General features: G+C 41.5%; 1 protein-coding gene across 33 annotated transcripts in view; it reads right to left on the reverse strand.

Annotated features, from left to right (window-relative positions):
* Positions 1 to 22,461, reverse strand: part of EFCAB3 (EF-hand calcium binding domain 3) — a 649,184-nt gene that overhangs the window by 27,462 nt on the left and 599,261 nt on the right. For 30 of the 33 annotated variants that reach the window (XM_070060541.1, XM_070060535.1, XM_070060528.1 and 27 more), the window contains 5 exons: positions 20,255 to 20,308; positions 17,548 to 17,652; positions 12,675 to 12,728; positions 6,562 to 6,652; positions 3,690 to 3,766 (listed from right to left, as the gene is read on the reverse strand). In XM_070060541.1, the coding sequence (XP_069916642.1) occupies positions 3,690 to 3,766; positions 6,562 to 6,652; positions 12,675 to 12,728; positions 17,548 to 17,652; positions 20,255 to 20,308 (381 nt within the window). The other 3 variants (XM_051825083.2, XM_051825084.2, XM_051825082.2) reach the window with 3 other exon arrangements.

Consider the following 22,461-nt stretch of genomic DNA (forward strand, 5'->3'; position numbering starts at 1 on the left):
TGGCCCCATAAGACCTGAGAAAAGAAACCAGCTGAGCCTAACTGGACTTCTGACCTGTAGAACTGTGGACTAGTAAGTTTGTGTTGTTCTAAGATGTTAAATCTGTGATCATTTGTTAGAGTAGCAACATAAATTTGACACAAATTATATGTATGTGTGTGAATGTTTTGTATAGACCCAATGCTTTTTCAGAGAAATACTCAAGATATTCTAAAATTAGTGAATTAAGAAATAAGCACAGATAAAGTATATCCCAAAAGATACAAGAATAAAACTTATTTCTTACCACATTCAAGTGTTAGCATTTCTATGTACAAAAGTGGCTAATCCTGTGGAGATAATGGTAGTTATCCTATCATATTACCTATGTGTGAAAAGGTAACGTTTTCCTCTTAATAAAAGATAGGCATATCTAAGACCACAACCAAATCACCTCTAATTTGTTTCTATGAGTATGCTTTAAAAAGTTTGTGGAAAAGTGGAATCAAAAGCTAAGTTTATTTTGGTTCAAAATATTTGAAATCCATGTATAAAGTTTTTATAATACAAATTTTCCATGAACTTTCCAAAAGCTCCTAATATTTTCCCCAGTATTTCTTTTTATTTTTAAAAATTTTTTTATTACTTTTTTATTTTTATTTTATTATTATTTTTGACAGGCAGAGTTAGACAGAGAGGGAGAACAGAGAAAAAGGTCTTCCTTTTCCATTGGTTCACTCCCCAATGGCCGCTACAGCTGGCGTGCTGTGGCCATTGCGCTGCGCCCATCCGAAGTCAGAGGCCAGGTACTTCTCCTGGTCTCCCATGCGGGTGCAGGGCCCAAGGACCTGGGCCATCCTCCACTGCACTCCCGGGCCACAGCAGAGAGCTGGACTGGAAGAGGAGCAACTGGGACAGAATCCGGCGCCCCAACCGGGACTAGAACCCAGGGTGCCGGCGCCACAGGTGGAGGATTAGCCAAGTGAGCCACGGCACCGTCCTCCCCAGTATTTCTATCATGTTAGTAGGCATTCATTCATCCTTCATTCATGCAACTTAACCAGCAAATATTTATTTCATGCTTTTTTATGTGCCAGAGGCTGTTCTAAGTGCTTAGGATACATTAGTTCACTAAATAAACAAAGATATCTACCCTCAAATAAATGTGGTATGTGCTATAAAAATATAAAGAAGTCATGCTGGGTAGGGGGATTGGAAAGAAAGACAAATACTCATAGAATTCTTACAGACTCCCACCTTTATATCTACCTCCCTACCAGCATCTGTGCCCACGTCTTCTGCCTTCCTCCTGTTGCACAAATGAACTTCACACTAGAGATAATCCCTCCATTATGCATTGGAGCCCATCTTTTCTCTCACATTCAAAGAAGTTACCAAGAAAGGGTATCTTATTTCTAACACTAATAGTTTTTCAATGTTATATTGGTGCTATTTTCATACAAAGGTGCTCTTATTTCTTCCTCAAAAAATATATATTATGATCTGATTTCTCCCTTTATCTACCACTATTTTGGTCATTTGTCTTTTCTTCATATTAAAATTCCACCATTTATTTCTAGCAGTATGGACTTGGGATGATTTATACTTTAGGTTATGATTCAAACCTATATTATTCTTTTTTAAAGATTATTTATTTGAAAGGCAGAGTGACAGAGAAAGAGAGAGAGAATCTTCCATTTTCTAGTTCATTCCCCAAATGGCCACAACAGCCATGGCTGGGCCAGGCTGAAGCCAGGAGCCAAGAACTCCATGCAGGTCTCCCACACAGGTGGCGGGGCTCAAGCACTTGGGCCATCTTCCACAGCTTTCCCAGGTGCATTAGCAGGGAGCTGGACGGGAAGTGGAATAGATGGACTGGAGTTGGCACTCCAATATGGGTTGCCAGTATTGCAGGCAGTGGCTTAATCCACTGTGGCATACCTGTTTTCTTATTTCTCTTTTGTTTAAATTGTTCAAGAAACTGGTAGAAGGCAGATTATGTAGGCACAGATACTGGCAGGGAGAGAATGAGTTAGGAGGTGGGAGTCCATGGGAATTGATTGCTTCAGTTGTTTTCAAGGAAGTAGGAAGCACAGCCATCAACTGAGAGTGAGGATGGGAGATGTTGGGGGATTTTGAGGCATTCATTAAACAGTTACTAATGAAAAAATGAAATTTCATAGGAAAGTTGTGAGGATTAAGCACTAGAGTAACCACAATATCTAGTTTCTGCATTTGAGGCTCTGACATCTGGGGCTATGTTGACCTTAGAGGGACCATCTCCCCGAGGACTAGTCAGTTCCTAGAGATAGAAAAAACAAAACAACAACAAAAGACTAGCTGTGAGTCTTATGCAAACCCAACAATCTAGAGCTTATAGCCCCCAAATACTTGCTGTCTTGGACTCTTACACCCTGGGCCACTATTGGCCTCTTCTAATAATCCAGGGCCAGGTTTTAGACAACTAGGACTATCCCCTGGAGCCCAGGGCTCACTGAAATCATACAGACTAGCTGATACTAAACCTGTCTGTCCATTTCTTTCTGTGAAAACCATACTAAAGGCTGTTTTCCACATTCTGTGCCCAACCCCTGACCCTTGACCCCATGTCTGACCCTGGTATGTCTTCATGTGGCTCTGTGAATAGTGTGCTGTGCTTCCTGATTCTTAGGGGTCTGACAGTATAACAATCTTCCTTCATGACAGACACTTCTGTGTCTGCCTGTCTTACCACATCTGATTAAAAGAAATACCTTAAAATAAATATCACCTTATATTAAGGCATTTTAGAAAGCTTAAAATTTTCTTAAAACCATCAACTGTTATTCTTAAGGATTCCTCTCAGTTTTACAATTAGGAAAGCAAAGCTGATCTTGACCATTCTTTACATTTTCGCAACCATCTTTCCTAGCAATAAAGGATAATCTGATTGTTCTCCTATGTTAATTTTTCAATTGGTTCCTAATTTGGAGAGGTGAAGCTTTAGCTTCTGCAGAATTCAAACACAGCTGTGCTTGACTTCACTCAGCCTTTCCAGTGCATAAGGCCTTCCCTTCTTCCAGACTTAAGACTCTGTGCCTTCTGCCTGGAACACTGTGCTCTTTGCCTGACACACCCCTGCTCACCATTCAGCTTTCTCTGGGACTCTCCTCTGCTCCAAAGCCCAGATAGGACACTTTCCTTTATGCTCCCACAACACTCTATGCTTCTTCTATCATAGCTTGCGTCACATTTCATTTACATGACTCACTCAATAAATTCATGGTTTAACTATCTTCTCTCTTCTTGTCAGGATGATGTCCGATGTATTGTGTTGCTCACTTATAGGACACTGTTGCCTTTAAATATTTATTTTAAGTTAGCTCATTTTGTTATTAGAATTTTTTTCTCTGAGAAATCCTGGAATATTAGTTGTGTTTGTACTGTTTCATTACTTGACTCATAGTTGACCTTGCTTTTATTCTTTTCCATACCCACAAGTTCTTTTTAGAATAAAATATTTAGTCAGTACTGTAAGTTCTAGAGAGACGCCCATTTGAAAGCAATCCCCTCTCATTTCACAACATTTTTTCCTCCCTCTTTTTCCACTCTCTTAAATGACAAGGGTAGTGTAGATAACCCTTGAAATTCCAGATCTCTTTTAGAGAAGAGAGGATCAGATCTATCAAGGGGCATTGTTTGTGCTTTAACTTTGAGATGATTCTCATTACCTTCCACTTGTGAAGGGCTCAACTTCTTCTCTTTGTGTTGTGATTGGCATTGAAGAGATTCTGGAAAATCTTTATACCTGAGAAGAGACAGGAAAAGACTTAGATCACACACACCACAAACACATGAAACCAGCAAATATCAGTCCTGTTCATCAGTTTTTGTTGACTGGGATGACTGTAAACATCACAACATACCCAGAGGCACATTACATATCTGTTCCTGTCACTACCAATGGCTAGAGTATAGACAAGTAGAACATGTTGGCCACTGAGGACCACCTCTGCCTATACTTGCCATTATCCTTAGCTCCCTTAATAAATTCTGATTTCCCCCATTTTGCAAAACAGGAAACCAGGGCTCAAAGGGACTAAATAATTTGTCCCAAGTCACTCAAGTAATAAATGGAAGACCTGGGATTCAAACCCAGGTTTGTCTGAATCCAAAGCTAAAGGCTAAATTTGTCTGATTTCTGGTGTTAGAAACATATTATTTCACATATTTAAAAGTTTATTACTTTTATATATTTGAAAAACAGAGTGAAGAGAGAGGGAGAAGGAGAAAGGGAGAGAGAGAGAGAGAGAGAGAGGGAGAGAGAGGGAGAGAGAATCTTCCATCCATTGGTTCACTCCCCAAGTGACCCCAACAGCTGTGGCTGGACCAGGCTGGAGCCAGGAATCCCATCCAAGTCACCCATGTAGGTGGCAGGGACTCAAATACTTTGCCATCACCTGCTGAGCCATCACCTGCTGCTTCCCATGATGTACATTATCAGGAAGCTGGAATCAGAAGTGGAGTTGGGACTCAAACCCATGTATTCCAATATGGGATGTAGGTACCCCAAGTAGCATCTGAACTGCCGTGTCAAAGGCTTCTCTTGTCTCTTCTTTGTCACCTACTTGAACTTCTGAAAACTCAAGTTTGCCTTTACTCTGATAAGTTATCTTATATTTGTTATAGTTCTAAATATACACAAATATCTTTTGCTTGATGTAAAAGATGCATTAGGTGGGGAAATATGTTGTTCTCAAGAAGCAAGAGGAAAGTACAAGGCCAAGTGGTGTCAAGTTTTTATTGATTACATCAAAAAAAGATATCGCACAATTTCAAACCTTTACTTGGATTGAACATTGGAGAAACTAATTTTATAATGTTTCAAAGAATTGAAGAATCTTAGATTTGTAATGAACTCAGTCAACCTCTCATCAAATGTAAGATTTTCCTAAAGATATGGTATTATGTGGTCTTTGCATGACTACTTTCAGTGATAAGGAACTCTGCTTCAAAAGACAGCTCGACAGGGGTGGGGGACATCTGGCCTGTGGGCCATAGAAGGCTGGAGAAGTTACTTGATTTGACTCTGCCCTGGTGACCACAGGTAGGACTCAAAATTCAATAAATCAATAGCAGGCTAGTTTTTAAACTGATCATTTCACATGGCCCACAAATGATTCTATAAATATCCAAATGGCCCTTGACAGCAAAAAGATTCTACAGTCTACAGGGTAGGGAAATGTGACATCAAGGGTTTGATTGTTATAAGATCATCTTGTCCATTTCTTTCTTAGGAAAAGTCTGTAGGGGCCGGTGCTGTGGTATAGCAGGTAAAGTCGCTGCATGCAGTGCTGGCATCCCATATGGGCACCGGTTCGAGTCCCAACAGCTTCACTTCCAATCTAGTTCTCTGCTATGGCCTGGGAAAGCAGTAGAAGATGGCCTAGATCCTTGGCCCCGTACCCTCGTGGAAGACCTGGAAGAAGCTCCTGGCTCCTGGCTTCAGATCAGTGCATCTCCGGCCTTTGTGGCCAATAGGGGAGTGACCCAGTGGATGGAAGACCTCTCTTTCTCTTCCTCTCCTTCTCTCTTTGTGTAACTCTGACTTTCAAATCAATAAATAAATCTTAAAAAAAAAATTAAAAAGTCTGTAATATATTTCTTTAGCTGTGGCATACCCAAGTTCACTAGGAAAAGTACCTTCAAACTGGAAAGGGAAATGGACAATTGTGGGGGAGGAGACACTTGTGGGCCCTCACTTTCCATCCTTAGTAGGTTTATTGGAAGTGGTTTTTGCTGAGAAAAAACCATTGCTAATGACACAGGCAAATTTCCCTCCCCAATTTTAGCCCATGGTTGGTCATGGTTGACTTACCAGATTTCACTTGATTGGTCATATTTAACGTATTTAACTATTCTTTGTATTTCGACTTGCTTAGGGGCTTAGATCTTCCTTATGATCTTATTCTCCTTTAAATTGGCACTCAAAATCTATACAACTGGTAACTCCTTGAGTATTAAAGGATATTCCGCACCCTAACACAAAAACAGCCTCTCGTTTGGGAGAACAGGAAGAACTGTTTCTCCAGTCAAAAGGCTGATCTTGGGGCAAGTATTTGGCCTTGTGCTTATAATGCCAGTTGACACCAGAGTCCCATATCAGAGTCCTGGGTTTGATTCTTGGCTTTGGCTGCTGACTCCAGCTTCCTGGTAATGCAGACCCCGGGAGGCAGCAGGGATGGCTCAAGTGATTGCGTTTCTGCCCTCCTTATGCAAGACCTGGCTTGAGTTCCCAGCTTCTGGCTTTAGTTTTGGTCTGGTTGTGGCTATTGCAGATACAGGAAGAGTGAACTAGCAGGAGATTCATTCATTCTCTCTCTCTCTCTCTCTCTCAATAAATTAATTTAAAGTTAAAAAAAGAAAATATATTTTCAAAATTTATCCTTGTTTTAATAACAAATCTATCTCAATTCAGAATATCTTCAGAACAGACATTTGAAGAACATTCTAACTTGTCTCTTCATAGCCTTCGTAGGTATTAAATATGTTCATAACCTTAATAACTCTTCATCATAATGCATTAATAAATTTATTACCTACCTCTTGCTGGGGGAGAGAGGTACTTTTGTTAGAGGATTCAGCTTGAATTTTGATTTAAGTTCCGAAATTTCCATGTGGTCAGTGACTCTGTCTGGAATTCAGAAGATATCATTAAAGATCAACTCACAAATTGATTCCTTTACTTTTAAAAAAATGTTTTCCTCCTCTTCACCCTTCCCGGAAGCCTCCACTCTACAGCCCTTATGTTCTTTCTCAACTTTCCCAGCTCAAGACCTGAAGTTTGAAAAGCCTGGGACCTCAAGGAATGGTAATACATGCAATTCAAGTTAGTTATATGCAAAGGTGGAGGCCATGTGGAAGGGTACCTTTATTGTTCACATATCTCTAAGCAAAATTTCTTGCCATTGCTCCCTTTCAAATAGTGCTAAGTGGAATGAGCCAGTCACACAAACACAGACACTGGATGTTCTCACTTGGATGCGGAATCTTAGAGTCAAACTCAGGGGAAGGTGGTGTTGTGCAGAGGGTTAGGCTGCTGTTTGAGATGACTGAATCTCTTGTCAGGGTACTGATTTGAGTCCTGGCTCCTCCCTTTCCTACTCAGTGCCCTTCTAATGTGCCTAGGAAGGCAGCAGGTAAGGACCCAGGGCCTTGGGTCCCAGCTACCCCTACGGGAGGCCTGGATGTGTTAGGTAGGAAGTTAGATATGAGCTTATGTGTGTGTGACAGGCCTAAAGAGAAGACATCTATGTCCAGCATATGTATCTACATCTCAAAGTCATCCCGAAAACGTTTCAGGGGCAGCCCAGCATTCGCATCCTTTCCTGCCCCCTTCTACCTGATGACCTGCCAGGTGGGAGCCCCGCCCCTTCTGCCTGACAAATCTTCCACAATCTCCCAGATGCAGCCCAGTATCTGCATTTCAAACACCCTGCTCGGATCCCCATTCTCTAGGGGGTCCTGCTCACCCTTCCTCTGAACCCAGGATGGCGCCAGCTAGGTTTCCTCCTGTCTGATGCCTTCAAGGGAAAACTCGGATAGGAGCTTCTTAATATTTACAGGCATAAAATCCTTTGTTTCAGGAGGAGATGTGTGAAGACAGAGACCCATCTCCTTAACCCCCCCACCCCACCACCACCACCTCAACCGGACTGCACGCTCAGCCCTCGGCCTCTCTGCTGTCGCCCGCCTGCCTGGCCAGGTGTAATCTCTCCACTCAACCATGTAACTGCACTCTTCCCCCAGTCCATGCAACTGAGCACTCTCTCTCAGGTCCTGTCTGGAGAGGTGCCCATCCGTCCTTATGGATGTCCCTGCCCTCATAAACTTTGCTACTTTTACTTTCCACTACTCTGTCTCACGCCTGAATTCTTTCTTGCGCGAAGACAAGAACCCTGCCATTTCTCCGGTAACAGATGGAGTTTTGGGCTCCTGATAAACCTGGCCCATCCCTAACTGTTGGAACATTTAGGAAGTGAACTGGCAGTTGGAAGATTCTCTCTCTCTCTCTATTATTCTGCCTTACAAATAAATAAATAAATCTTAAACAAATAGTCAAACTCAGAAGCAGAGAGTGGTATGATAGTTACCATGGGCTGGGAGGAGGGCAATTTGGGGAGATTCTGGTCAAAGGCTACAAAATTTCAGTTATGGAAGACTAGTGAATTCTGAAGGTCTAACATACAGCATGGGGACTGCAGGTAACCTAACTGTATATGAAATTTGCTAAGGGAGTACAGCCTAAGTGTTCTCACTGAACCTTTTCCACAAATGCTAACTATGAGGTGAAGAATATATTAATTAACTTGACTGTAGTGATTATTTTACAATGGATATGTATGTCAAATTGTAGGCCTTAAATAATAAAAATAGGGCCATGTGATAGAGATAAGGCATCCTAGATATAGACGGAACAATATTTGCATGTCATAATAGACAGAGAATAAAATGTTACAGAAATTCTAAAATAGTTGCCTTGTTGTTTATATCTGAGATATCTGCCTGGTGGTAAGTCAGTTCTCCCAGTTTCTTTCTGGGACACCCATGCAGACACTCGCTGTGTCAGTTGTAGTGAACCTGCTGGTCTCCTAGAAGCAGGGTCAGGTGGGATGCACGCTGTCTTGCTACTCCAAACCGGGGAGTGGACCCCAACTGCTAGAGCTCGCCCTAGTGCTCCCTTCCGTCTTCTGTGGGCTTGAGAACTAACAGGTCTCTGGACCAGAAGCTTGGTGGGAAGGTCTCCCTGCTTTGTTTGTTGGTTTTCTCTTTCCAATTTCCTTTCAAATGTAGAGGTTAATAGGTGGTTCACTGACAAGAAAACTGGATGGCTAACTTAGGAATAATGGACAGTAAATACTGTTAAGCCATGAAGAAAAAAATTCCCTGCACATTTGGTTAGAATTCATTCCATTTTCTCAGATGTTCACCTTGCAACCTGGAAAGCAGTTGTTTGTAAACAACTCAGATATACATGCTCAAAATCTGAACACCTACCAAAGAGCTGGGAACTCCAGAGAGGCTCAACAGTTTAGGCACTTGAAAGGTGCTGTGGAATCATCCTCGTGGTTTGAAATAATCATTATTTAAAAAAAAAAACCCTCAGTCTCTCATAAAAGATGATAATTTTTTAAAAAGGACTCCGCATAAGAATCCTACAAAATCCTGATATTCACCTACTTTTCAGCTGTGCTTCTACTTCCGGGCTTCAATCAGATCCAGAATCCAATAAAGGGTTTGTTCCGTCATACAACTGTGACCTCATTCATTGCTTAGGCTCATTCCCAGGGAGAGAATGACCCACAGGCTCTTTCTACCCTCACAGCATGTTTCCTATGCTTAGTAAGGTGCCTTGGGATATGTGAGGGCGTGAATACCAGAGTCAGAAAATTTTGATGCTGTTGGGATTTGGGAAGGGGAAAGTTTGTTTTTCTTAATCTAAGTCTTGTATCAATTTATTGTCATTAGTGAGCTGAAAGTTATTCAAGTAAAACATTTTGCCCAGATGCCTTAACTAAATGGTGATTAAGGACCATTTCATTAATTGCTTAGGCCTTAAACAGGGACAAAAAGTCAAATTCTGTTAAGCTTGTAGTCTTTAGTATTAGTGGGGAAAATATTTTTAAAAAATTAAAATTTATCTTCTTTAAGCAGAAACCAATGTATTCCTGATCTGACATGTCTCACCTAGCTTTGTGAATCTTGTAGCACAGTAGTTAGGAGTGCCTTTAGCCAATCAGAGCTAAGCTAGGTAGGTACTGGGGCCCTTAATAGTGTTTTTTTTTTTTTTTTTTAAGATTCATTTTATTATTTGAAAGGCAGAGTTACATAGGGAGAGAGGGAGAGAGGAAGAGAGGGAGAGAGGGAGAGAGGGAGAGAGGGAGAGAGGGAGAGAGGGAGAGAGGGAGAGAGGGAGAGAGGGAGAGAGAGATCTTTCATCTGCTGGTTCACTCCCCAAATGGCCGCAATGGCTGGGGCTAGGCCAGGCCAAAGCCAGGAGCCCAGAGATTCTTCCAAGTCTCCCACGTGGGTACAGGGGCCCATGCATTTGAGCCATCTTCCGCTGCTTTCCCAGGTGCATTAGCACAGAGCTGTATCAAAGTGGAGCCGCTGAGACTCAAACTGGTGCCCACATAGGATGATGGCGTTGCAGGCAGCAACTTAACCCACTGCATAGAGGGTAAAGCCACCACCAGCTGTGCTAGCATCCCATATGGGCGTCAGTTTGAGACCCAGCTGCTCCTCTTCCAGTTCAGCTCTCTGTTATGGCCTGGGGAGGCAGCAGAAGATGGCCCAAGTGTGTGGGGCCCTGCACCCATGTGAGAGACCCAGAAGAAATTCCTGGCTCCTGGCTTTGGATTGGCCCAATTCCGGCCATTGTAGCCATTTGGGAAGTGAATCAGCAGATGGAAGATCTCTCTTTCTCTTTCTGCCTCTGCCTCTGCCTTTCTCTAACTCTGCCTTTTAAATGAATAAATGAATAAATCTTTTTTAAAATGACCCTAATACAACTGTTTGAATTAGCAACTCTTTAATTATCTGACTACAGTAGACTGGAATCTCTATCGGTCAGTATTTATTAAGCACCTACTATGCACTGAAAAATGAAGCCTCAGCAAGAGAAGGAACTTTGCTTATTTCTTGTTTATTGCTGAACGTTTTTAAGCAGTGCCTTATACGTATTGATGAATACAGATTATACCTGATCATGTAGCACTACTTCTAAATTCAGCAGCATGATTCAAACGCTGGGCTTAAAGCTGCCAAGCGAACACTCCTGAAAGTTTTCTGCCACCAGCAACATTAGCAGCAATAGTTGGGATAGACTGTTCTTATTCAAACAAGTATTATTATTTTTTTCTTTTTTCTTTTTTTACAAATAATAAAATACAGCAAGACTCACTTGGAAACATTAAGTGTGGGTTCCTAGAATTCAAATTTATCTCCTCTTATTAAAGTTCACTTTGTGGATACTTGCTTAAGATCTCAAATTATTCTTAAATCCTTTTAGAAATGCAACTGGGCTTATATACATATACCACTTTTAAAAATCACACTTCTTGGGAAATGCAGGTGCAGATAGTAAATTAGTATTGCTTAAGACTGAAGTACAAGACTGAGGTTGTGGGGGTGGGAAGAGGGAAGAGGAAAAATTTCACCTTTGTCTCTACCAATCAATTTCACAGCATAGGGGCTGGTGCCGTGGCTCACTTGGTTAATCCTCCGCCTGCGGCGCCGGCATCCCATATGGGTGCCGGGTTCTAGTCCCAGTTGATCCTCTTCCAGTCAAGCTCTCTGCTGTGGCCCGGGAGGGCAGTGGAGGATGGCCCAAGTGCTTGGGCCCTTGCACCCACATGGGAAACCAGGAAGAAGCACCTGGCTCCTGGCTTTGGATCGGCGCAGGCCTGCTGTAGCAGCCATTTGGGGAGTGAACCAACAGAAGGAAGACCTTTCTCTCTGTCTCTCTCCCTGTCTATAACTCTGTCAAATAAAAAAAATTTTTCACAGCCTAATGTTCAAACCTTCCATTCATTCTTTTCTATGTAATCATAGAACATAGCATTTTGGCAATGGGGAACTTATTCAGAAATAATTAAATGTGTTAAGGGGGCTGTAAACAAAAAGTACTGAGGTCATCTATTAAATTTCAGAGGTAGGTCATTAGAGATATTTATATGTAGTGAGGAATTTAACATTAGTATGAAAATGTAAGTGTAAATTTTGGAAGCCAGAGTTGAATATCAAATACATGAAATGGGCATTTGCATAGTGGAAAAGATATTGCTTTGGTGTCTTACCATAATGGACTGCCTAGTTTTGAGTATCAGCTCCCCCCCCCCCTTTTTTTTGACAGGCAGAGTTAGACAGTGAGAGAGAGAGAGACAGAGAGAAAGGTCTTCCTTCTGTTGGTTCACCCCCCAAATGTCTGCTGCGGCTGGCGCGCCGTACTGATCCGAAGGCAGGAGCCAGGTGCTTCCTCCTGGTCTCCCATGCGGGTGCAGGGCCCAAGCACTTGGGCCATCTTCCACTGCCTTCCCGGGCCACAGCAGAGAGCTGGACTGGAAGAGGAGCAACCAGGACAGAATCCGGCGCCCCGACCGGGACTAGAACCTGGTGTGCCGGCGCCGCAGGCCTAGTGAGCCGCGGCACTGGCCCCCCTTTTGATTTTAGCTTCCTGCTAATGCACACCCTAGGAGGCAGCAGGTGATGGCTCAAATACCTAGGTCCCTGCTATCCACATGGGAGACCCAGATTAAGTTTTGGGTTCTTAGTGATGGCCTTGCCCAGTCTGGCTGCTCTGGGTATTTGGGAAGTGAACAAGCAGATGAAGAGCTCTCTCTTTGTATATATCTATTTCTGTCTCTTTCTCTCTCCCTTTTTGACCTTCTGACTTTTAAATAAGTGAAAGTAACTAAGTGAAAAATTTAAAAGTCAAAGGAAAAATTGTGTATGCATAGAAAAAAATTATGGTGATAAAGTTACAGATTATCATTAGGGGATATAATTAAGAATTATTAAAACTTTTCTTTATTATTGTTTTATTTTCTAAACATAGCAGTTTTCTATAATACCCACATATTACTTTTGTAATCAAGAGAAAAACAAAATAAATACGCAATGTCAGATTACCAAATTTATAACAAGTTTTCACTCACATTTAATCTTCTTCAGGCCCTCCTTTATTGACTGCACAGTAACCTTTCCATTTCCTGGAATGGGAGTCAAATCATAAACATAAAAATGGATGAAAATTACTTTATTAATAAATATTAAAATATTTTATCAACACATATTATTTATCGATAAATATTGAAATATAATTAAATGTCAAAATGTTATATTGAAATAACCTACTATGCTGAATTGCTTCCATGAGTTTTAGAAGAATAGGAAACACTGGTTTGCTTTGGAATTTGCATTCATTTTTCTCTCAGATGAATATAATACAAAAAAAGAATGGATTTTCTCAGGTAGACAAAAATCTCTACTTTTTAAATGTGCTTCCTTGTGGCTGAGGTCATAGTATAGCAGCCTAAGCCACGATCTGTGATGCCGGTGTCCCATATGAGCACTGGCTGGAGTCCTGGCTGCTACACTTCTCATCCAGCTCCCTGCTAATGCACTAGGAAAACAGCAGGAGATGGCCCCTGCTGTCCATGTAGGAGACTCTGATGGGATTCTGGGCTCCTGGCTTTGGCCTAAACCAGCCTCAGCTGTTGTGGCCATCTGGGAAGTGAACCAATGGATGGAGGATCTCTCTTTGTGTCTTCCTCTTTTTGTCACTCTGCCTTTTAAATAAATAAATAAAATTTTTGTATGTGTGTGTGTATGTAAAGTATAGACACACATATATCTGTGTATATGTACAACAGCACTCCTTCTCTGTGCTTCAGGGGATGTCCACGTTCCTTAGGTCACAGACAGGAAAAGGACATCACAAACAGAACCAGGTCTCCACTTGAGCAGCATCTTTGCCAAATTCACATTGACAACATTAAAAAAAGGGAAGAGACAAAGAGAAATATGTTGGGAAATATTCAGAGCCGGAACTGGTGGTGATGTGGGAGGAATCTTGCTGTGTTTTCTGTTTTGAAAAGTATTTTTGAGCCAACACACTGGCAGTGGTGTGCTTGTCACCACTGAGGATAGAGCATGCTTCTCTCACCAGAAGGATCTGTCCACATTTGTTCAGCCCCAGGTCTTCTCTAGGAAGCCCAGGGTGACCAAATGTTCCCTTAGCACCTTTGCGTACATTCACTGTATTTCAACATTAATTTGTTAATGTGCCTAAATTCTCTATTTGACTATAAGCTCTTTGAGGACATGGGTTTGACTCATTCATTTTTTGTGTCCTTAGCATTTCACACACAGCCTAGCACAGAAAGAGGTTCCCTTCCTTTAAAGACTTTATGCTGTTTTGGGCATCTGACCTAAGGAAGAGAGCAAAAGGGTGCCAGTGAGTACTGAAGGACATTGACAGAGATGTGCAGAACAGGACCAGAAAAGCAGGAAGAGAGTAGTTGGTACCTTAGAAGTTAACAAGAGGGGCCAGTGCTGTGGCGTAGTAGGCTAAGCCTCCGCCTACAGCACTGCACCAGCATCCCATATAGGCAGCGGTTCGTGTCCTGACTGCTCCAGCTCTCTGCTATGGCCTGGGAAAGCAGTGGAGGATGGCCCAAGTCCTTGGGCTTCTGTACCTGCATGTGAGATTTGGAAAAAGCTCCTGGTTCCTGGCTTTGGATCAGCCCAGCTCTGCCAGCTGTGGCCATTTGGGGAGTGAACCAGTGGACAGAAGAACTTTCTCTTTGTCTCTCCCTCTCTCTGTAACTCTACCTCTCAAATAAATAAATAAAATCTTTAAAAAAATACAGAAGTTAATGAGAAATCTAAAAACTTATTTATTTCTCCATTTGTTTGTTTGACAGATAAAATTGTACATAGAGTATGCATTACATTTTAGAAATTATTTGTTTTTAAATTGACAAAAATTATGGTGTACAACATGATGTATATTATGGAATACCAAATGAAGCTAATTACATGTGCAATACCTCACATACTTACATAGTTAATTTTTTGTGCTGAGGACACCTATAATCTATTAGCAATTTTTCTTTTTTTTTTTTTAAAGAGAGAGACTATTTTTATTTGTTTATTTATTTGAAAGCCAGAGTTACACAGAGAGAGGAGAGGCAGAGAGAGAGAGAGAGAGAGGGAGAGAGAGAGGTCTTCCACCCGATGGTTCACTCCCCAGATGGCCGTAATGGCTGGAGCTGCGCTGATCTGAAGCCAGGAGCCAGGAGCCAGGAGCTTCTTTTGGGTCTCCCACACGGGTGCAGGGGTCCAAGGACTTGGGCCATCTTCTACTGCCTTCCCAGGCCACAGCAGAGAGCTGGATGGGAAGTGGAGCAGCCGGGTCTCGAACCAGCGCCCATATGGGATGTCAGCACTTCAGGCCAAGGCGTTAACCTGCTATGCCACAGTGCCGGCCCCAAGAGAGAGTATTTTTTAAAAAAAGATTTTACTTATTTGTGCAGATTACGTCAAGGGACTGACTGCTCACACAGGAGAAGGCCCAGCGAAGGACTTGGCATGAGGCCCCGAGCCCGAGAGTCGTCAAGGATGTTTACCTCTGCAGCAGCAAGACGAGGCGGCTGGGCCTCGACTGATAAATCCCCTAGAAAAAAACCCTACTAGTAGGCATGTAGGCCTTGGACCTTGCTTGTTTTCTTAATCTGCTGGCTATGCTGTTTTGCACCATAATAGGCATGCTGAGAAATAAAGTTTTGGCAGTCTCTCTAAGAGTTGTCCGTGTCCTATGTTTTCCAGAGAAGAGTCTCGCAGGTCCTGGGAGCCTAGAGCCCCCACAATTTGAAAGGTAGAGTTACAGAGAGTGAAGGAGATACACAGAGAGAGAGGTCTTCCATCCACTGGTTCACTCCCCAGATGGCCACAATGGCCAGGGCTGTGCCAGAGGGAAGCCAGGAGGCAGGAGCTTCATCTGGGTCTCCCAAACTGCTGCAGGGACCCTAGCTCTTGCGCCATCCTCCTATGCTTTTCCAGGCACCTTAGCAGAGAGCTGGATCAGAAGTGGAGCAGCTGGGACTGGAACTGGTGCACATATAGGATCTGGCATCGCAGGTGGCAGCTTTACCGGCTATACCACAATGCCTGCCCCAGCAATTTTCAAGTATACAGTAATTTTTTTTTAAGCAACTATAAAATTCATGCTGCACAACAGATCTCTCTCTCTTTCTCTCTTAAAGATTTATTTTATTTGAAAGGCAGAGTTAGGGAGGAAGAGAGAGAGAGTGAGAGAGAGAGAGAGGGAGGGAGAGGAAGGGCGAGGGAGAGGCAGATGGCCACAATGGCCAGAGCTGAGCTAATCTGAAGCCAGGAGCCAGGAGCTTCATCAGAAACCAGACAAGAATATGATCTTGTATTGTGAATCTTTAAAACCATGAACCAAAATAAACATTCATCCTTCATAAGTATCTTGTCTTAGGTATGCAGTTGTAGTAACATATGGCTGACTGATAGAGCAACCAATAAATAATTATTGGTTGAATAAATCAACCCACAATCTCATAAATTCAAGAGCAGAACTCTTCAGAAACTATCTGCAACTTCACTGAAGTATTGTAATAAGAAATGCTGCCCTCCCCTCCAAAGCACTTACATAATTTTATTTTTTTGGTATCAGAATTTAAAAGAAAGTAGTAGAAATAAAAAGTAGTTGTATAACATGACTCAGTGAGTAACTCATGTAACTAGACTCAATAAACAAATAAAAGTCTCAGTAAACACAATAAACAAACCAACCAATCAACCCAAACTCTCCCTCTCCTCCTGTGTATCTCCCCAAGGTGCATTTTATTTTTTTAGTTCCAATCATTGTCATGTTTTTCCTTCTTCTGTGGGATAGTATTGTGTCCTCAGACACATTGGTTGTATTTGTGATTTACAAAATGGAAATCCAGGCAAAATCAAAGTATCAACTCTTCATCTTTTAGGTCCTTGATACACAAATTATGGCCTGTGGACCAGCATCACTGGAATCACTTGGTAGCTTACTAGAAATGCAGAATCTGGGACAGGCACTGTGGCACAGCAGGTTAGACTGCTGCCATGATGCCAGCATCCCATAAGGGCCTACTAAAAGATAGCCATTGCATTTACTCACTGTAAGGCTGGGAACTCCCAAAGTCAGGCAATCTGTGTATAATTTTCAGATATGCCAGTGTTTTCAACTATACATTGTTATGCAGAGAGCATGCTATTACAGAACTCATGCAAACGATCACATTGCCACAAATACCTTCATGAAAGTTTTTGAATTTTAGAGAAATTAAATGGGGATGGAGAGGTAAATGCCTTTGTTTACCAAATTATAATCTAAACCATAGAAAATATCAGGAAAAAGTTTTCCTGCACCCTAGAAGATGAACCATTCAAATACAGAACCAACAATATATATTTTTTTTTATTTTGACAGGCAGAGTGGACAGTGAGAGAGAGAGACAGAGAGAAAGGTCTTCCTTTTGCCGTTGGTTCACCCTCCAATGGCCGCCGCGGCCGGCGTGCTGTGGCCGGCGCACCGCACTGATCCGATGGTAGGAGCCAGGTACTTTTCCTGGTCTCCCATGGGGTGCAGGGCCCAAGCACTTGGGCCATCCTCCACTGCACTCCCGGGCCACAGCAGAGAGCTGGCCTGGAAGAGGGGCAACCGGGACAGAATCTGGTGCCCTGACCGGGACTAGAACCCGGTGTGCCGGCGCCGCAAGGTAGGTGGAGGATTAGCCTAGTGAGCGGTGGCGCCGGCCCAGAACCAACAATATTTTAAATAAAAGACATAGAAATCCACAATTTTCATTAATTCATTCAGCCTCACATAACTAATTCTTGTTTGATCTCCATTAGCGGTTTTATGAATTTTCTACTTTTTTTCCCCCTTCTGAGTACAGGAACTTCCTTTTTTTTTTTTTTTCTTCATGGAAGACAACAGAATTACTTTAAAAGAACACTTACCGTTATATGTCAAGTGAGGAATCAACTCTTTCATTTCTTCTTTTGTGAGCTCATTTCCCTCACTTGCTAGAAAGTTGTCTAAATCCTGGGTGTCAATCACCTCTCCTTAGAAATGGTGAGAAATGAGTGCAGAAATATTACAGAACCATTTACAAAGAATAAAAGATACTATCTGTGCTTATATAGATCATCACCCATGTATACTCAGGATTATTAGCAGAATCAGAAAAAAATTCCATGTCTTTAATTCTGATTCAACGAGACAGAGGTGGCTACAAAGAAGACAGTACACTGGAGGTTAGGAAATAGTTGGTAGGCTGTTGTGAAATCCATAGCAAATTAAACTACTTATAGGGATTTACTTTTATTTTCTCTTTTCTTCCTATCCCACTTGAATATCTAATTTTTTTCTATACAACAGTTTTTAAAATTTAACATAAAATTTATTTAAAAATACATTTGCCTGTATTTATGCTTCCTGGTCATTACACATTCCAAGAATTTTATTTATCTTAACATACTCAGAATGAATTGAATTTTTCCTCATTCAATGAAAAAATAATGCAGCAACATTAATGATTAATGTAAAAGGGACAAAATATAATTTTACCACCCTACACAAAAGCCATTTTTAGCTTTTCATATTCCATTCTGGTCTTTCACAATGCAACTGTACTTTTACATTGTGGTAATCTAATACACATATAATTCTGTATTTTGCTTTTTAAATTTAAAATAATTCTGTTATAAACATGCTTTCATGTTGCTATATGATGTTCACAGTTAACATTCCAACACATAATATTCTATTTAACTGATCTAAAAAGATTTATGTAGCAATTCCTATATGGCTAGATATATTTTTAAATTTTAAACCATTTATTTAAGGAATACAAACTTCATGCATTTCATAAGCACAACTTTAGGAATATACCTTCCTTCCTACCCTCTCTTCCACCCCTCCTCCTCCCTCCTCCTCCCTCTCCCATCCTCAGTCCCATTCTCCACTAAGATCCATTTTCAAATAACTTTATACACAGACGACTAACTCTATACTAAGTAAAGAGTCCAACAATTCACAAGAAAAAAAACCAATAATAACAAAAAACTGTTCCTCAACAGTTGGGACAGGGCTATTCGGTCATTGCATCTTGAGGTTAATTTCACTTTAAAAAAAATTTTTTTTTAGAAACTTAGAATCACCCAAGAATGATACATCTTTTGTAAGCACTTAATTATATGAAGACATAATTATAATACAACTCTTTGAGGCCAGAGGTTCTGCATGGGAAGTTAGTGCACAGTGCCTCTTGTTAATTTAACAATTAACAATCTTATGCATGACATCAGTGATCACCTGAGGCTCTTGACATGAGCTGCCTAGGCTATGGAAGCCTTTGAATCCACAAACTCCTTCAGTATTTAGACAAGGCCATAAGCAAAGTGGAAGTTCTCGCCTCCCTTCAGAGGAAAGTACCTCCTTCTTTGATGATCACTTCTTTCCATTGGGGGTCTCAGCCACCGAGGTCCTTCATGTAGGACCTTTTTTGCCATAGTGTCATGGCTTTCCATGCTTGAAATATGGCTAGATATTTTTAATCTGTGTCAATTTTCTCACTGTATGAGCATGAAAGTCTTTAGGTAGAGATTTCTTTACAATGACGTTATTTCCACAGGATAACTTTCTAGGAGTGAAGTGAGTGGGGAAAGGGGTATGAACAGTTCTGTGACTGCTAATATCTATTACTACACTGAAGAACTCTTTTGGGGAAAATTTCAGAGAATACTATGAGCATTGTTTTATAAGTGCAGATTAGTTGTTTACTCAACTTTACCAGTATCCAAAAGAATGAAACATGAGTTATATATTTTTAAATTCTTTTAAAAATTAATATACAGAGAACAGATTTAATGTAGTTAATAGATATAATTCTAAGAATATAATGATACTTCCTTCCCTTCTTCTCTCTCTCCTTCTTTTTAACTTTTGTGGTGACATATTTTTATTTATTTATTTATTTTTGACAGGCAGAGTGGACAGTGAGAGAGAGACAGAGAGAAAGGTCTTCCTTTTTCCATTGGTTCACCACCCAGTGGCTGCTCTGGTGGCGCGCTGTGGCACACCGCGCTAATCTGAAGCCAGGATCCAGGTGCTTCTCCTGGTCTCCCATGCGGGTGCAGGGCCCAAGGACTTGGTCCATCCTCCTACTGCACTCCCGGGCCACAGCAGAGAGCTGGACTGGAAGAGGGGCAACCGGGACAGAATCCAGCGCCCCGACCGGGACTAGAACCCGGGGTGCCGGTGCCGCAGGTAGAGGATTAGCCTAGTGAGCTGCGGTGCTGGCCTGCGGTGACATATTTTTAATTTACTTTATAATCACATATTTAATGCTCCACTAAATAAAGAGTTCAACAAGTAAAAGCAGAAAGACCACTGTTTAGCAGAAATATAGACAAGGCTACAAATAATTATCAAATCCCGAAGTGTCAATTTCACTCATAATACATTAAATTTTTTTTGTACTCTATATATTACCTACCACAAATCAGAAAAAATATGTGATATTTGTCTTTTTGGCTTATCTCACTAAGCATGTTATATTAAATAATTTTAATATTTATGAATGGGAAACATTGATCTCTAACATTAATCACAAAGTATTATGATGCTATTTATAATATCTTTCCATCATAGCTCTTAACTTACCCTTGATGTAATTGACAGCATCCATCAATTCATTCAGATCAACTGTTCTGTCACCTGTAAGGCAAGAGAAGCATACTTCAGAGCCAGAAGACTGATGTTACTGAGACTAAAATTTGTATTGTATAGAATTCTGAAATTATGAATATCATGAGAATTTTCTTTTTCTAATTTTCCTTATAATTTCATGTTCTTCATAAGATATCTCTTATCTTCAGAGTTAACAGGGTTATTTTAAACAAAGAAAGCTTTCAATCTACAATTATCATTATTGTATCTTCCTTTTTTCTTTGCTTTTAAAAATTATTTATTTATTAGAGAGAGAGAGAGAGAGAGAGAGACAGAGTAAGTCACCTAGGGTTCTCCCATCCACTGGTTCACTCCCTAAATGCCTACAACATTCAGAGCTGGCCCAAGCCAAAGTAAAGAGCCTGGAACTCAACCCAGGTCTCTAATGTGGATGGCAGGGACCTAAATACTTCAGACATCGCCTGCTGTCTCCCAGGGAGCACGTTAGCAGTCATTCTAGAGCAGAGCCAGACTCAAGCCCAGGCACTCCTACATGTGATACAGGTGTCTCAAGTGGCACATTAATTGGTATGCCAAGTGCTTGCCTAAATTAAGAAATGATTGGTTACACTGTAGTGGAAGATAAACAATGATACATAACCAAAGAATAAATTGAGTTACTGCTAAGATGCTACAAAAATAAAATAGGCCTGTATAACTAAGAGCAATGAGGGATGGGAATGCTGTAGATAGGCCATTAGCCAAAAAGTCTCTCTGAGGACTATTTGGGTTGAGGCTTGAATGATGAGAAGGGGAGTGAAGAACTGGAGGATGATCACTTCATGTGAGAGTATGTGCAATAGGCCTAGGATGGGAATGAATTTGATATGACTGAGAGACCCCGAAAAGGCCCATATGATAGGTACCAAATTATGAAAGGCTTTGTACACCATGATGATAAAGTTTGGATTTTATTCTGGTTGCAATGGAATGTCATTGGAGGCCTTGGAAAGGGGAGAGTAACTTGCCCTGACCTGGCTTTGCCAAGGTCACTCTGGTTAGTATGTGCAGGATGAAACAACTGGAGGAACAGAGACTAAATCACTGTTTCAGTGGCCCAGGAAAGAGATGATGGGGCTCAGGTTATGGTTGCAGCAGTGAAGATGGTGATAAGTAGACGGATTTAGGACATAGTTTTCAGGAAAACCTAGATTTGAATTTGGAACATGGCGGAAAGGGAAAAATCAAGAACGACAGCTTGTTCTCTCCCTCCTTCTCATCAGCAAGGTTCTTTGAGATGCCTTTACTGAGATGGGAAGAACTTGAGATTTTGGGGGGAAATAATCAATATTTCCATTAAATTGATGATGCCTGTTAGAAATCCAAGTGGAAGAGCAGGTGTTTGGCACCGTGTTAAGATGTTGCTTGGGAAGGCTGCATCCCATATCAGATACAGTGCTTGACTTGAGTCTGGCTCCTCCACTTCTGGTACAGCTTCCTGCTGATTTGTACTCTCAGAGGTTACAGTGGTGGTTAAAGTTCTTGGGTACCTGCCAATTGCATGGGAGAGTTCCTTGCTTAGCCTGGCCCAGTCCTGGCTATTGTGAGCATTTTGGGAATGAACCAGTAGATTGAACATCTTTCTCTTTTGTTTCCATTGAAATGACGAACAAATAAAAATTACACACACAACAAAGAAATCCAAGTGAATCAAATACTGATGTGAGATACCATTCCTGACATAGGGAGATAGAGCTAGATATAAATTTACTCTATCAGCCTTGAGAAGGTATTTGACCCAATGGATGTAATATCCTAGGAAGAAGGTGTAGATAAAAAAAGCAGCAAAGGGACTAGTGCTGGGGCACTTCATTATTTAGAGATTTTGTTGGGGAGGAAGAGTCAGAAAGGGAAACTGAGAAGCTGTCAGTGAAGGAAGAAGCAAAGGGCTTCAGAAGTCTAGGGTGGGGCTGGTGCTGTGGTGTAGCGGGCTAAAGCCTCCATCTGTGGCACCAGCATCCCATATGGGCACCATTTTAAGTCTCGCCTGCTCCTCTTCCAATCCAGCTCTCTGCTATGGCCTGGGAAAGCAGCAGACGATGGCCCAAGTGCTTGGGCCCCTGAACCTATGTGGGAGCCCTGGAAAAAGCTCCTGGCTCCTCGTTTCCAGATCAGCCCAGGACTGCGGCCATTTGGGAAGT

Source organism: Oryctolagus cuniculus, chromosome 17 (genome assembly GCF_964237555.1).
Source record: "Oryctolagus cuniculus chromosome 17, mOryCun1.1, whole genome shotgun sequence".
Taxonomy (NCBI): Eukaryota; Metazoa; Chordata; class Mammalia; order Lagomorpha; family Leporidae; genus Oryctolagus; species Oryctolagus cuniculus.